The sequence below is a fragment of the Branchiostoma floridae genome, chromosome 19, assembly GCF_000003815.2.
Source record: "Branchiostoma floridae strain S238N-H82 chromosome 19, Bfl_VNyyK, whole genome shotgun sequence".
Classification (NCBI taxonomy): Eukaryota; Metazoa; Chordata; class Leptocardii; order Amphioxiformes; family Branchiostomatidae; genus Branchiostoma; species Branchiostoma floridae.
The window spans coordinates 8,491,725-8,505,850 of NC_049997.1; the positions used below are offsets into that span (position 1 = coordinate 8,491,725).

At 42.2% G+C, this 14,126-nt stretch overlaps 1 protein-coding gene across 1 annotated transcript in view; it reads left to right on the plus strand.

Moving 5' to 3' along the window:
* Positions 1–9,172, plus strand: part of LOC118407230 — a 19,512-nt gene extending 10,340 nt beyond the window's left edge. Inside the window, exons 5-22 of the mRNA XM_035807680.1 lie at positions 6–102; positions 477–639; positions 855–1,009; positions 1,781–1,918; positions 2,211–2,366; positions 2,891–3,043; positions 3,296–3,374; positions 3,738–3,938; positions 4,433–4,580; positions 4,937–5,220; positions 5,511–5,674; positions 5,956–6,097; positions 6,435–6,698; positions 6,826–7,186; positions 7,363–7,532; positions 7,686–7,863; positions 8,070–8,220; positions 8,627–9,172. Of these exons, the coding sequence (XP_035663573.1) occupies positions 6–102; positions 477–639; positions 855–1,009; positions 1,781–1,918; positions 2,211–2,366; positions 2,891–3,043; positions 3,296–3,374; positions 3,738–3,938; positions 4,433–4,580; positions 4,937–5,220; positions 5,511–5,674; positions 5,956–6,097; positions 6,435–6,698; positions 6,826–7,186; positions 7,363–7,532; positions 7,686–7,863; positions 8,070–8,220; positions 8,627–8,794 (3,172 nt within the window). The 3' untranslated portion in view covers positions 8,795–9,172. The remainder of the gene's footprint in view (positions 1–5; positions 103–476; positions 640–854; positions 1,010–1,780; positions 1,919–2,210; positions 2,367–2,890; positions 3,044–3,295; positions 3,375–3,737; positions 3,939–4,432; positions 4,581–4,936; positions 5,221–5,510; positions 5,675–5,955; positions 6,098–6,434; positions 6,699–6,825; positions 7,187–7,362; positions 7,533–7,685; positions 7,864–8,069; positions 8,221–8,626) is intronic.
* Positions 9,173–14,126: the final 4,954 nt, after the last annotated feature.

A 14,126-nucleotide genomic window follows, 5' to 3' on the forward strand; every position in this document is an offset into this window, starting at 1 on the left:
ATAGGTGAGGGGACCGACGCTGCCAAGGTGACCATATCCGTGCGTTTGTGTCCCGCCATAAAAGATCAGAAGAAACGTCGACAGGACATTGCCTACACCATGGTTAGTTAGCTAAATATGAATGTAAAGACCCACATGTAGCTCTGCCAAAGAACAACTGTTATATTCTACGTCATATTCTTGTGGCTGTTGGAGTGGTTGCAACCTATCTACATGTACTAGCTACATATACATCTGTGTCTATTTCAGAAAGAATCACAAGATATCGATAAATGTGAAAGATGTAAACAGGCCGTTCCGAAAATAGTTCACTGGATTCCGTTCATGAATACTACATTATTTATACTCTACATTATCATCACGCTATATTGTTTGGTTGTTAATCTGTAGTATACTTCATTAAGAAAAAGAAGTCAAAGCCGACAGGGGCTATTTTCGAACGATCGCTAGATTTTGTCCGTTTCTGGTCTTTACAGGTTCATCTGTTGGGAGCTCGCATCCGGGACATTCTGAACTTCATCGTCCGTGAGAAGCTGGGAGGGAAGCACCGCTTCGACCTGGATATCCGCTGTTCTCGCGAGAAGATGTGGGGCATTGTGGGAAACTTCAATGACGTCACTTGGATACGCGAAGCTACGCGTGAGTTCACGAGATTTGTGATTTTTTATTTTTATTGTTGCTAACTTGCTACACTATGGGGACCCATGTTACCGGATACTAAACATATCAACAAACTTTTCGGTAGTACCGTCAACGAAGTGATCTTACATTTGCCTAGATCAACCGTTATATTAGAATCGAGTTATCTTCTCTTAATGGTTTAATATTTGATTGCTTGTTTCCTTGTCTTCTAGACACCGTTGTTGATGGAATCTATCGGACGATCTACTTCACCGAGGACCGTTCTCTGAAAGTCCGTCTGGCCTGGGCGGACTCCAGCGACTACCTGTTCGTGTATGAAGGAGACAACAGCCCGGACTTTCTGCACTGCAAGTACTACAGGGGCAGGGTAAGGAAGAACTTAGTTCTGACAAAAAATACATGCTCTTGGAAGTTTATTGAAATTAAGGTCGCTTGAATTGTGCACAATATATTCTTCCCAAAGCAACAAATTGCTTGGACTTTTACTTCACTTGGATCCACATGGATAATTATTTCTGTTAGCTCTAATTCTTTCTCTGGTCTTAAACATGAAGTACAGCAATACAATATCACAGGGCAGACGGGGAACTGCAGAACAATCACACTGAAATAATAATCATAAGCATACCTTAAAAAAGGCAGAAAATACAAGTTCATTTCAGCAGCTGCCCTGTCATGTGCTGTATTCCAATGATGAGGCATAGATAAAGTATTCCTTATAGTACACTGTTTTTCAGGTTTTGGCAGTTTGATTGAGTTTGTTGTTATCAACCATCATTGACTTGAAGGTGAGTTGGTTGTACAATGTCACAGTCATACCTTCAAGTACAGCCATGCCTTCAAGTACCAGAGCTACCAACCTAGGATTGATGTGTTCAAAAATTCGTATTTTCCCAGAACTTTCGTAGAGTGGAATATGTTATCACCAAGCACAGTGGGGGCATCTTCTCTGGATAGTTTTAAAGAACGCTTACAGATAGATATGCAGAAGTTAGGTGTGACAAGTCGTTCAGTGTAATATAACCAGCTGCTGCCGCGCCGCGTGCCTGCAAAGCTGGTCTGTTACGACGAATGGCGGTTATACCGGCCACATCTATATAGATACAGATACAAATGTTTGTCGTTACTCCATCCACAGATTCAGTTCTTCGCTGTGAACCCCAACAGGGTCCGTGTGACGTACGACTGCTCCTTCATCCCTGCCAGCGACAGTCCCATGGAAGAGTTCAAGACATGGTTCGTGGGAGCTCTCAGCAGCCGGATTGAGTGGCTCGAGGTTTGGAAACGATTTCTACATACATTGTACTACTTACATACAAAACAAGGCCTTTCCATTTCATTGTCCTGTGGAAAATAAAGCCTCAAAGACACTCTACGTTAAGCAATTTGACGAAAATATTTCTTCGTTTGTCTTGGATTCATTTCTTATGCGATTGTTGAATTTTCCGTATAGTCGGAAGACAACTTTATTTTACTTCACTGCTTACTTTGATTGCTGCTTCGATTTCGTATGAAACTTTAGCAGTTGCCTAATACCAGCTTATTCACTTGACAACTATCGTTACCAGACAACCTTCAGCGAGCCAAAGCCAGGCGAGGGAGAACCCGCCGACACTGCTACGGGACCTCCCGCCTTCAAGAAGGGTGCGTACTCCACCGGTGCCCGTGGGGTCGTCAGGGGGCCTCTGGAGGATGTGTGGAAGGTCTTCCGGCCTTTCGGACGCGTGAGTGTTTGTTATTTGATCGTATTTTTCTGTATCTTTCTGTATTCTTCTGCGAGTTGATGGTATAGTTTACATTCGTAAGACACGATAGCTACCAGCGGGCTCTTACACAGTTCTCTGTATGTATCTTTGAGTAAGCTATAGCTATCCATAACATAGAAACGGGAAAATAGAAGGAGGTTGACCCATTCTTATCTTTTTCTTATCAAATATCAAGACTGAACTTTTCGAATTAAAGTCCTCAAGACAATGCTACTAGTACTCTTATTTCTTGTCCCCGTGGGATTTAGTTCGCCAGTAGACGAAAGGGTGGAGAAGGAAGTGCACACCCTTCCTTCACCTCAAAAAGTCACGTGCAGGCCAGGCAGACGGGTCGCCTAACCCACCCTGTCTGCCCGACATTGTCTTCCAAGACAGATGGATGGCAACACAAGTAATCTCCCGAGCAGAACCATCAACGTCTAACTTCATTAGCTTTCATTGTCTTTCTTTGTCTAACCATTGTAAAACTACGCGGCACGCAGGAATGTATGGAGTACTGGAAGATCTATGACAGCATGGAGATCGAGGCACCCGGAATGGACGTAGCGGGCTGCATCCGGCTGTTTAAGACATCCAAAACGAAGAGGACAATCCGCGAGAGGCTGGAATGGAGGGACGACGACAACCATGTTGAGGTGACTAAAACATCTTACGGAACTTTTGGTATTTAAAACTATGTAATTTCCAATTCATGCTTACTGAGGTATCTGTTTAAGCATTCCGTATCTATCTTTCGCTTCTCTCTAGTACCACCGTATCTCTATCTCCTGTCTCTTTCTCTCTCTCTTTCTGTCTCTTTCTCTCAATCTCTCTCAATCCTTCTCTGTACATGAACAGAGAATGCCATTGAATTTTGTCCCCCCAAAAAAACATTTTCGTACCTGCAGATCTACAGTCTGCTGTCCATGGATCCTCCCCCGCCGGTTGCTATGAGCAACACATACACTACCGTCACCATGACATCACGTAAGTACAAGAAACACAACTACAACTGGTTCTATTATACACTGTTACACAAGAGATGTGCGAAAGAAATGCTGCACAAAGTCGAGTGTTTGTAATATACAGATTGACCGATCCAGACTAAGAATAAATCCATTGAGGTTGCCCGTACAGTCATTTCTCCACAGAACTCATCCAACCAATCAGCTAATAGTATGGCAGAGAAGATGACAATCAATGTAGCATTCTTTTTCTATTTTGATTTATTACCATCGAAAACAATTGACACAGCAAACTATATCTTTCGTAACTGTTTGGATATGGGCGAATTGTCTTATCACGGACGATATAATTAGACGAGGTTGCAGAGATTTATCTTCTTTTCAGTTGGTGAGAAGGAGACCGAAGTGAAGTTCGAGTGCACCTTTGACGTCAGCGTGTCGTTTGCCGTGTCCCGTATCCAAGACAACCAGAAGGGAGCCTACATGGCGTGCATCAACGGACTCCAGCAGCTCTTCCACTCCGAGGTCGGGACGCTAGAGGTCGTTGTTGGGAGTGCCGCTGATCTGGCAAGGACTGACGGCTGGTGTAAGTACTCAACGTTACGTCAGCGACATGCTCTTGAAATAAGTAAAGTAAAACTGAATTGCAGTTCACTTTATGTATCCTAACTACACTGTAGTTAATCAATCGTAAATTCATTAAAGACATATTTCTGTCGTTAGGTAACACCAATAATATCTTTTAGATTGTATGTCCCAAATGTTCTGTCATACGTAATTCACTGTGCACAAGGCTATCATATTACATACCGGAGTTAACGTCAATGGTAGCAAATTTAGATACATTATGACATGTGATAACCTCTGCATGGTATACATTGTGTGAATATATTAAAGAATATCTAGCTGTTAGAAATCCCTCCAGTGATTGTAAAAGACCATTTTTATCCAAAACTATCCACCCTTGTATGAAGTAGATTTGTCTCTTAGAAGTGTAGTTGCCGTAGATGCTATACTTTGTACCTTGTACAACTATTGCGTAATAAAGCTATATACATTAAATTTTTCTACGATTCTCAGTTGATGCTGACCCTTATGTGGTACTCGCTGTGAATGATGGGAAGCCTGTGACCACCAAGGTGTGCAGTTCTACCCAGAAACCCATCTGGGACGAGCGGTTTCAGCTGACTGTGACGTCACGGACCAGAAACATCATCTTTACTGTCCTGTAAGTCCGCCTTCTCACTCTACTAATTACTAACTGATACGTTGTTTTAATTATTCCGTAGAACAAAACCGTTGGCCCTTGTTTCTATAAAAAACCTACTGTCACCAACAACATTAACAGGAAAGTGCTTAATAATGTCAGAAAGGTTTTCAGCTTATGTCTATGTCTTAAGTATCTACTTTTGTCATTATGCCTCCAACCATCCATGGTAGTATGTCTCAGAAGAGAAAACTATTGTCTCAATGAGGCATAATAGAATACGTTTACATCATATGATTCGATGGCAATGAAACACACGGCACTCCATACACCAATGAAAACCTGCAGCTGATGTAGTCTATTGATTTTATACACAGGGACCGTGACACAGTCGGACAGGACGACATTATGGGTACTGCTAACGTCAACCTGGACGAGCTGACGTCAGGCAAGGAGAGGAAGATGACTCTGGACGTGCAAGGGGGAGGGACGCTGAACGTCAGGCTGTACCTGAAGATGCACGACAAGCCCAAGGAGCCGGAGGAGGGAGACAAGCTCATTACGTCACTCGCCATCCCGTTCCTGGCTCCCGTTGCTCAGAGCGAGCTAGACGCCATCAGGAACGAGTTCACCAACCTCATCACGTCGTTCCTTGGACCAGGTATAGTTCCGAAGTTTTCAGATGAAATAAAGAAACAACAGATCAGTCAGGAAGAAAGTTTCACGTTCAAGAGTAGTTGATAGTCATATTTTAGCCAATGGCATATATAATACAGCAATCAAGTAAGGGCTCTTGATTCATGATAATTTACGTTTGCTCAACAGAGACAAAATAATATATCAAACTTCAAGCTGGAAACTGTTCTATTGTAAAAATTCATCGATAAAAAGTGCCAATGGGTTTTAAGAAGCAAAAATTCAATCAGATCAATGTTATTGGTTGTTCCATAGGCCAGAAGTATGAGCTGGAATACATGAAACGCCTGCGGACTCACCCTGACGTGCCGCTGGAGGAGTACCCGGCCTCCTGTGTTCCCATGCCGACACAGGAGATGTTCACTCCCCACAAAGTTGGCCGGCTCATGCAGCGTCTCATGGAGTTCATCGCCTCCCAGGTTATTCCTCCTGTTTTTTGGTAGCGAACAATAAAGATATTTATTGCATTACGACAGCCATAATACAAAGAATCAATGCTTTTTTGAAACCATTCTAATGAGTTACTGGATGGCCACAGTGCTAGTGACGAAAGATGCAAAATCACTTTACCCTCCAGGTTTGATGTTAACACCTTGCTTTTGACAGCAAGAGTATTAGGGAAGGTGACTGAATCGCAGGACTGTTGAATAGCACTGAGTACTGTATATTATGGTAATTTTCTGTTATCTCTTCATAATAGGCCCAGATCATGGTCCGCCTGGCCCAAGTCAAGGGCATCTGGGATCCGTGGAAGGCCAACTTCAGCGGCTACCTTCCTGCCAACGAGAAGCTGATTGAAGAATGGCAGAAAGACGAGGAGTTCTGCCGCCAGTATCTCCAAGGTTAGTGACAACATTCCCTTGCCACCATAAATAAGAGGGATATGCAATTGCAAAAGAAGAAAATATTTCTCTGCTTTTGCTTTTATTCACACCAAATCTAATAAGGAAGTAAAATGGTATCACAGGGGGAAAAAAGTAACACAAGCTTCTCAAAATACGACAGAGAATTTAACTTTGAGGCACAATGTCAATGAGAATTCTCTTGGATGTCCATCAAAGGGTGAGGGTTATTTTCATTAAGATTAATTCGGCACATTATGGTGAAAAGACTGGTTTCTCTCAAATAAAAGCTTATCCAAAAGGAAAATCAATTGTCTTTTATCCTGTTCAACACCAGGCATCAACCCCATGCTGGTGACTTTGTGTAAGGACCAGAGCCGGATTCCAGCAGAGATGCTCGGTCTGAAAGGACAAGGCAAGACCACGCTGCAGCTCATGGAAGAGAACAGGCTCTTCATCGTGGACTACGCACCCATGCTCGGCGTTCCTGCTACTCCGGGAAAATTCTTCTACGCGCCGATCGTGCTGATGTACAAGGAAGAGCTGGACGGTGGCAAGTCTCGTCTGAACATGCTCGGCATCCAGCTGACCAGGGACAAGGGTAAGACATATAAGAGAACTCAATTATCTTTCATTTTCTAAGAAAAGTTAACATTTTCAATATCATTAGGTTGTTGTGATGTGTGGAATGTCTCGGGAGCTAAATCCTGTGATTTTTTTTGTTAAAGGCATAAACGAAGTGTACTCCCCTGAAAGTGCTAAGACTCATCCCAACAAGTACATGTTCGCCAAGATGCACGTGGTGTCGGCTGACAACAACGTGCACCAGTTCCTGTACCATCTGGGCTACACCCATCTCGGTATGGAGCCGCTAGTGGTCGCCATGCACACCCACCTGCCACCAGACCACCCCATCCACCGCCTGCTGCTGCCCCACTTCAAGGACACCATCGGCATCAACTACCTGGCCCGCCACTCCCTGGTCTCCAGGATCTTCCCCATCACCGACCCGATGTTCGCTACTTCCACCGTGGGAGGGCTCGTCATGTTCCTCAATGAGTGGCGCAAGTACAACTTCATGGACATGGCGTAAGTTTCCCTATTTGATACTGAGCTTCAATCTGCCACTCTTAAACAACTGTCACTTTAAAACTTAGGACACATATTTACATTCTATATATCCATGACAGTTGACGATAGTAAATGTCTTTTTGTTACCAAAGTTTAACCATTTTGATAACCCGTATCCTATCATTTTTATCAAGTTTCCCTGAAGAGCTGAAACGCCGTGGTTTTGATGAGGCCGGCACTGATGGACTGGAAGGCTACTTCTACCGTGATGACGGCTTCAAACTGTGGAACGTCTACAAGACGTACGTGACTGGGATGGTCGACCGTGCCTACGCTGATGACCAAGCTGTGCAAGCTGACAAAGGTTCGCTGGAAAATATTTCAATAATCTAAATATAAGTTACTATGCTTTCCTTTTTAGTACAACGTTCTCATTGATATTGGGCAAATGTCTAAATAAGCACAACCATCACTCACAATATTAAGTACTTAGTGTTCAAACTGCAACTATTTTCAGCCCTTCAGGAATTCTGCAAGATGACCGAAGGTCCCGGACATCTTAATGGATTTCCTCGCGAGATTTCAACTAAGAAGCTGCTCATCGACTGCCTGACCAACATCATCTTCAACGTGAGCGCGCAGCACTCCGCCATCAACTTCCCACAGTATGACTACTACTCCTTCATACCCAACAGGTGAGAAGGTTATATGTTTTTTTCACGCCATGATAAAATCGGGGAATCTAAACTCTAGAATTAACGCTTATTGTAAGGCTAAACTACTCAAGCTAATCGATGGGTATTAGGTGATTGCAAATGCTTCCTGTAACATTAGTAAAGTCCAAAACCTGTGTCGTGCAAGTGGGCTGCCGTAACTCTTAATGTGTGTAACTATTCCCCAGGCCTGCCCAGCTGTCGTCCCCAATGCCTGACGGACCGAACGACATGTTGGAGTCCGCTGTACTGGAGGCCCTGCCTCCTGCACAGTTCACCGCTCTTCAGGTCCTCCTGTCCTACATGCTGTCCATGCCGTCACAGACTGCTATCACAGGGGTAAGACTGTACATTCGGTTATGATATGACTCTTTTTTTCAATGATGTGCCTATCATATTTGCAATAGTAGATAGTTCAACTCCCATGTATATTCAGACACTGTACCTGTTGCAATTGTCGCGCAATAAAGTTCTATTCTATTCTATAAACGTTTCTTATCTATAACATTTGCTTTCATAACATTTCTGAATGGCCCATATCCAAAAAAAAAGGTTGAACATTTTTGCTTCTACATATCATATAAGGAGCTGCGTATTGTAGCAAAGATGAATATTGAGCTTCCCAACCTTGTTTTAGTTTTATCATTGACACGGCTTGAAGCCCGTTTGCTTGGTGATGTCCATTCCTGTAATGATGAAGTGTACAGACGGACAGTTATATTAATTTATTGTGTGTCTCGCATAGGTGGAGGCCATGAAGGAAGTGTATCCTGAGGTCCATGAGAAGTTCCAGACACAGCTCCAGAACCTCTCCAAGGAGATCAAGGGTCGTAACGAGGGTCTGAAGGCGGAAGGGAAGGTCGCCTACACCTACCTGGACCCCGAGAACGTCGCCATGAGCATCGACATCTAAAGTGCTCCTACCGGCTGACTACCATCTCGCACAACAACATTCGAGATGTTGCCAAATGAATGCTAGCAATATCAGTGCTAGCAATATCTTACGACACCATTTCTTTTCAAGATACAAAGAAAAATACTTGGTAAAAGACAATGCTCAGCGTTAATCGATCAAACTGCATTATTTCGATTGATGCCACACATCTACTGCGTTTTAGAGTGTGTCTGGCACACAGATTAAAATGATCAGAGGGCATTTGTTAACGTTAGATTTGCGTAGATGTATTGTAGCTTGTGGTGGAAGATGCCACATTTCTTCTATTAACAGAATAACGCTTTGAAAAACTGCTGTTGTGTTTGCTTTTGGGTTAATAAACTGGTGAATGAAAATCGATATCTAAAGTGCTCCTACCAGCTGATTACCATCTCGGACAACAACCTCCGAGATTTGTTTTAGCTTTTCTAAATTCACTATTACAATGTGAAATTACTTTTCAAGATACAAGGGAAATATTAGATAAAACAATGCCCAGCGTTAATCAACCAAACTGCATTATTTCGATTGATGCCATACGTCTATTGCGCTTAAGAGTGTGTCTGGCACACAGATTGAAATGATCAGAGGGCATTTGTTAACGTTAGATTTGCGTAGATGTATTGTAGCCCAAAGTTGTGGTGGAAGATGTCACATTTCTTCTATTAACAGAATAACGCTTTGAAAAACTGCTGTTGTGTTTGCTTTTGGGTTAATAAACTGGTGAATGAAAATCGACATCTAAAGTGCTCCTACCAGCTGATTACCATCTCGCACAACAACCTCCGAGATTTTTTTAGCTTTTCTAAATTCACTATTACATTGTGAAATTACTTTTTGAGATAGAAGGGAAATATTAGATTGAAATGATCAATTAGCACAAGTTGTACTTGTGGAGGGAAGACAGCAGAGGGCTTTTGTTAATGTTAGATTTGCGTAGATGTATTGTATCTTGTGGTGGGGGAAGCCACATTTTTAACATCAACAGAATAACACCTTTAAAAACTACTGATGTGTTTGCTTTGGGGTCAATAAACTGGTGAATGAAAATAAAGTGTGGCTCTATTCTGTACGTTCATAAAGATTAGGCATACGTCATTATGTTGTAACCTAATACTAAATGACAATATTCACACACGATAAACGTTTAACTAGATAAGTCCCACAACCTCACACCTTCGCTGAATGACATGCGTCTTCTTGAGTGAAGTATCAGAAGTATTTCCAATGATTTCATTTTACTGAAATTGCAACACTATTAGGCAAATAAGATCGTTTGCATACGTTGAGTCATGCGTTGGTCATCTTCTCTACCTAAATGGGAAAAACTCTACACAGTATGACCTCTATAGAATACACTCTGATACTATACCGGTTGAAGTCAATCTATATAAAATTTACAACATAAGATATTGGACTCACCCAAATAATTGATGAATCGACTACAATCTCGATCTCTCATGGAATGGATAATTCACCACTTCTGTAAAGTCACGTTATGTAGATTGCCCACGTGACTCGGTGACCAGTGGATCATAAGTTGTGTTGGAAACAACAGTTGTACTATATCGAGAATATGTTGTCTTTGTTCAAAATAAAAAATACTAAATTGATAAGGAGCAAACCGCGAGTTGTCTATACGTTTTAGACAGTTGGCATATCGCCGAGTCCGGAACATGAAAGTGCTGAGCGTCCTGTATTCATTCCCACAGCAGGAAAGCGCCTTCAAACTGGGATTACTGAGAATCACGTTAGCAAACATGTACAGTACATCAGTCTTTTAGACCTAATAATGAAGAAAATACGATCTTGTACAAACCTCTCAAAAACCTCCAAAGTACAACTGACTAATTTCCATTTCAATTTTCGGAACATTCCGTGAGATTTTTTCATACTATACATTTTATGGTTTTATTAAAGGTTACACTCTTTTAAACTTTCTTGAATTTTTTCATGATGCGAAAGCGACATCAATCCATATAACACGAAATTAATCTTTAAATTTGTACAAATATTTTCATTTCTATGGAACGCCATAATCCTCCCGGACACATCATCAAAATCGATCATTCTTGTTCATATTCAGTATGCCATATGCAAAGAATTATACGTGTATGCGTTTGTACATTGTGGTTACGTGTGGATGCGCCTGTGTACGTATTTTGGGTATGTGTCTGTTTAAATTTGCAGGCGTAAAAAAAAGTTTATAACTTATCACACAGTCTCATACCCATCCAGTATGCCTGTAAATGCTAATCTCCAATCAGATCCATGGTGGCGTAATATAGTATCAAACCATAGGTGCCCATTTGACTCCCTTTGTCCGGCTACACTCCTTGGCCAGCTTTGATACTATCTTATAGCACCGTGGGATCTGCTTGGAGATTATGTAAATCCCCGTTGTGTAATGTTAATGTGGTGTAATACATCATAAGTCCGCAAGGCGGCTCCTGGGACTTTGATTCTCGTGACACAGGGGCTGGGAAGAACACTCAGAATTCGGTGATAAAACATCAACTCCGAGATCTTCCGCGAACGATTATCTGACCCACTGCTCTTCTTTTTAACGTTTGTATACTAACTCTTAACCTGTGTGATCATACACAGATGTAGCCAGGGTCGTATTTCACAACACTGTCTGTCCTTTCTATGTGCTTCTGTTCGCCATAATGGGATTGCTGAGAAAGCAGGTATTCAGGTAGAAATGATGATAGCTGGAGGGAAAGCAGTGCGTTCGTGTAACCTCTATCGACATTTCTGGGTTATATAGTTATGAAAATTACTCTCAATTGTAAGTACAATGTAATGAATTGTGTTGTATTGTCTACTAAGACTATTGGAAAAAATCGGCCAAATACGGTCCGCAACCAAACGACTCTTCGTCCTACATATCGAATATTAAAGCAGACCTTGGGGTAGACTAGTCTTTTGTATATGTGCCAAGAACATATGTTGAAAATAATTGTCACCGTTTCCTAATAAAGACATTGCCGCTTATGAAACACGTGGACACCTGTAACCCACACATGCTACATAACGCTTTTAGTTGTGTAGTTACACGGCTAAAGGCTAGTGTGCACGTTACAAGTATGTCCGATGTACACACTCCTTTCACGCGAGTTAACTCAGTTATGTCGCCGAGACAACTCCATAATGCCGCACATCGACGCCAGAGTAAGGTTTGAGGTGTCAACGGTTCCTTTCAAAGTCAACGCAGTGTTGATGAAGCATTTTTGTGCGTCAGACAGGAGAGCTGGGCGCTGCTTTTTGCTAGTCTGACATTCACTGTAAGTTCAGCTACTTTCGCGGTGGTTTTATTTCGCGGTGTATACGGTAAGACAGGTTTTCACCATGTCTAATATTAGAAAATTTATTGCCAAAGAGAGCTATTAAAACTTGAAGACAAGCTTCAAACTGCACAATATAATTCATTGGATGAACCAATTAAAAAAGACGAAATTAGACAAGCTATCTCTAACCTGAAAAACGGAAGAGCTTCAGGTGGTGACCGCATTCGTAATGAGATGTTAAAATGTTAAAATATTGGCCGTTGAACAATTCTGCAGTACAATAGTTGCCACACAAATGGCCTACTATTTGGCTGGAAGCGCCGTGGCTTTCGGTAATATCAAGCTTACCGAGGCTGATATCATCTATGGAGAGATAACTCGAGGAGCAAAATTGAAACGAGTGAAACGAGCAGTAATATCAGCCCAACTGAAGATGGGAGTTCTCACACTGGACAGAAAGGCCTCGGTGGCTTCCAGAGTCACTGCTCTAACGTCAAGAAAAAAAAAAAAAGAAAAAGAAATCAAACAAAGAAACATATCTGCGATGGAGAGGCCATCGCAAAATTGCCGCCAACCACAGCAAAAGATTTACAGTATAATTCTCTGACCAAGTTTCCGTTCCATGCTGAGCTGAGACACACTCACTCCCGTCAGTTGATCCCTAATTCCGTACCTAACCAAGCAAACCAACGCTTTAAGAATATATCTACCGAAACCCACGTGTGGCTAGCAGTATATTACACACGAAAAGACTGATGGTACCGTGGCCGATATGTACAATGAACACCACACCTGTAAACCAGCTCAACACACATTAATTAATCAGAACGCGACTAGCAGTGATCTAACGCAAAAAGACTAGTAATACCGTGGCCGATGTGTACAATGAACACCACACCTGTAAACCAGCTCAACACACCTCAATCGGTATGCGACTAGCAGTGATCTAACGCGAAAAGACTGATAATACCGTGGCCGAAATGTACAATTAACACACATGTTTATCTTCTCAACCTATTTTGTCAGCTCAACAAACTTACTTTGCTCTTAACTTATTCTGTAAATTCTGTAAATACAATGTACACATCTTAGCCAGCACTGCTTGAACAGAAAAACGTGTTGTTCATGATCAACCCGACTTAGAATAACACGTCTGCTAAGGGCAAAGACAAATATTAAGCAAAATGATCAATCGTGGTTTGGTTGCCAAGTGATATCTTCATGGGTGACATTCAAACTTGATTGATTTAAAGACACAATGGCGCAATGGCGAACACACGTCAAAACAACATGTCATTATTTTGGCTCGCACCAGGCAGTAATTATTCCTGCTTGGTCATCCAAGACTAGGAATGTGTTGTTGTCGTGAGAGGCCTACCTTGTTAGGGTGAAGTTTACCTCCTAATTATTTCCGCAAGAGGCCGAATTTGTTTGATAGTGTAAAGTTACTTTGAGGGAGAGGCAAAAGAACAGAACAAAGGAGTCAGGTGGTCTTTTCAGCGCCGTTTCGCCTCACGGGGAATGTCAAATGGAAATCCTTTCGACACAATCGCAGGTGAATGTACCCGGGCATACGGATCTGCGCATCATTTAGCTAATGGCACAACCCGCCGTACGTGTAATTTGTCCTTAAGTTTTTGCTGAAAACGTGGGGGACGACTGGCAAGAGCAGGGAGGCCAACCTCTGCTTGGAGAATAGCCATTTGGGCATTTTATGCGTTTCTTTGCCAGTATTATACGGCCTAATTTTTTTTTCGTTCTATGACCACGGAGAATATCAGCATTAACTTACGGATAGTTTATATTTCATATCAACATTGCCGTGTGTTAACCCTAAGGATTCTTTGTTCGAAGTCTTGACTTAAGCCATTTTTGCATTAAATCTGTGCATTACGTTACTATAATACATATAAAGAACGCTTGCAGATAGATGCACAAAAGTTAGGTGTGACGGGCCGTTCGGTGTAATGTAACCAGCTGCTGCCGCGCCGCGTGCCTGCGAAGCTGGCGTGTTACGCCGA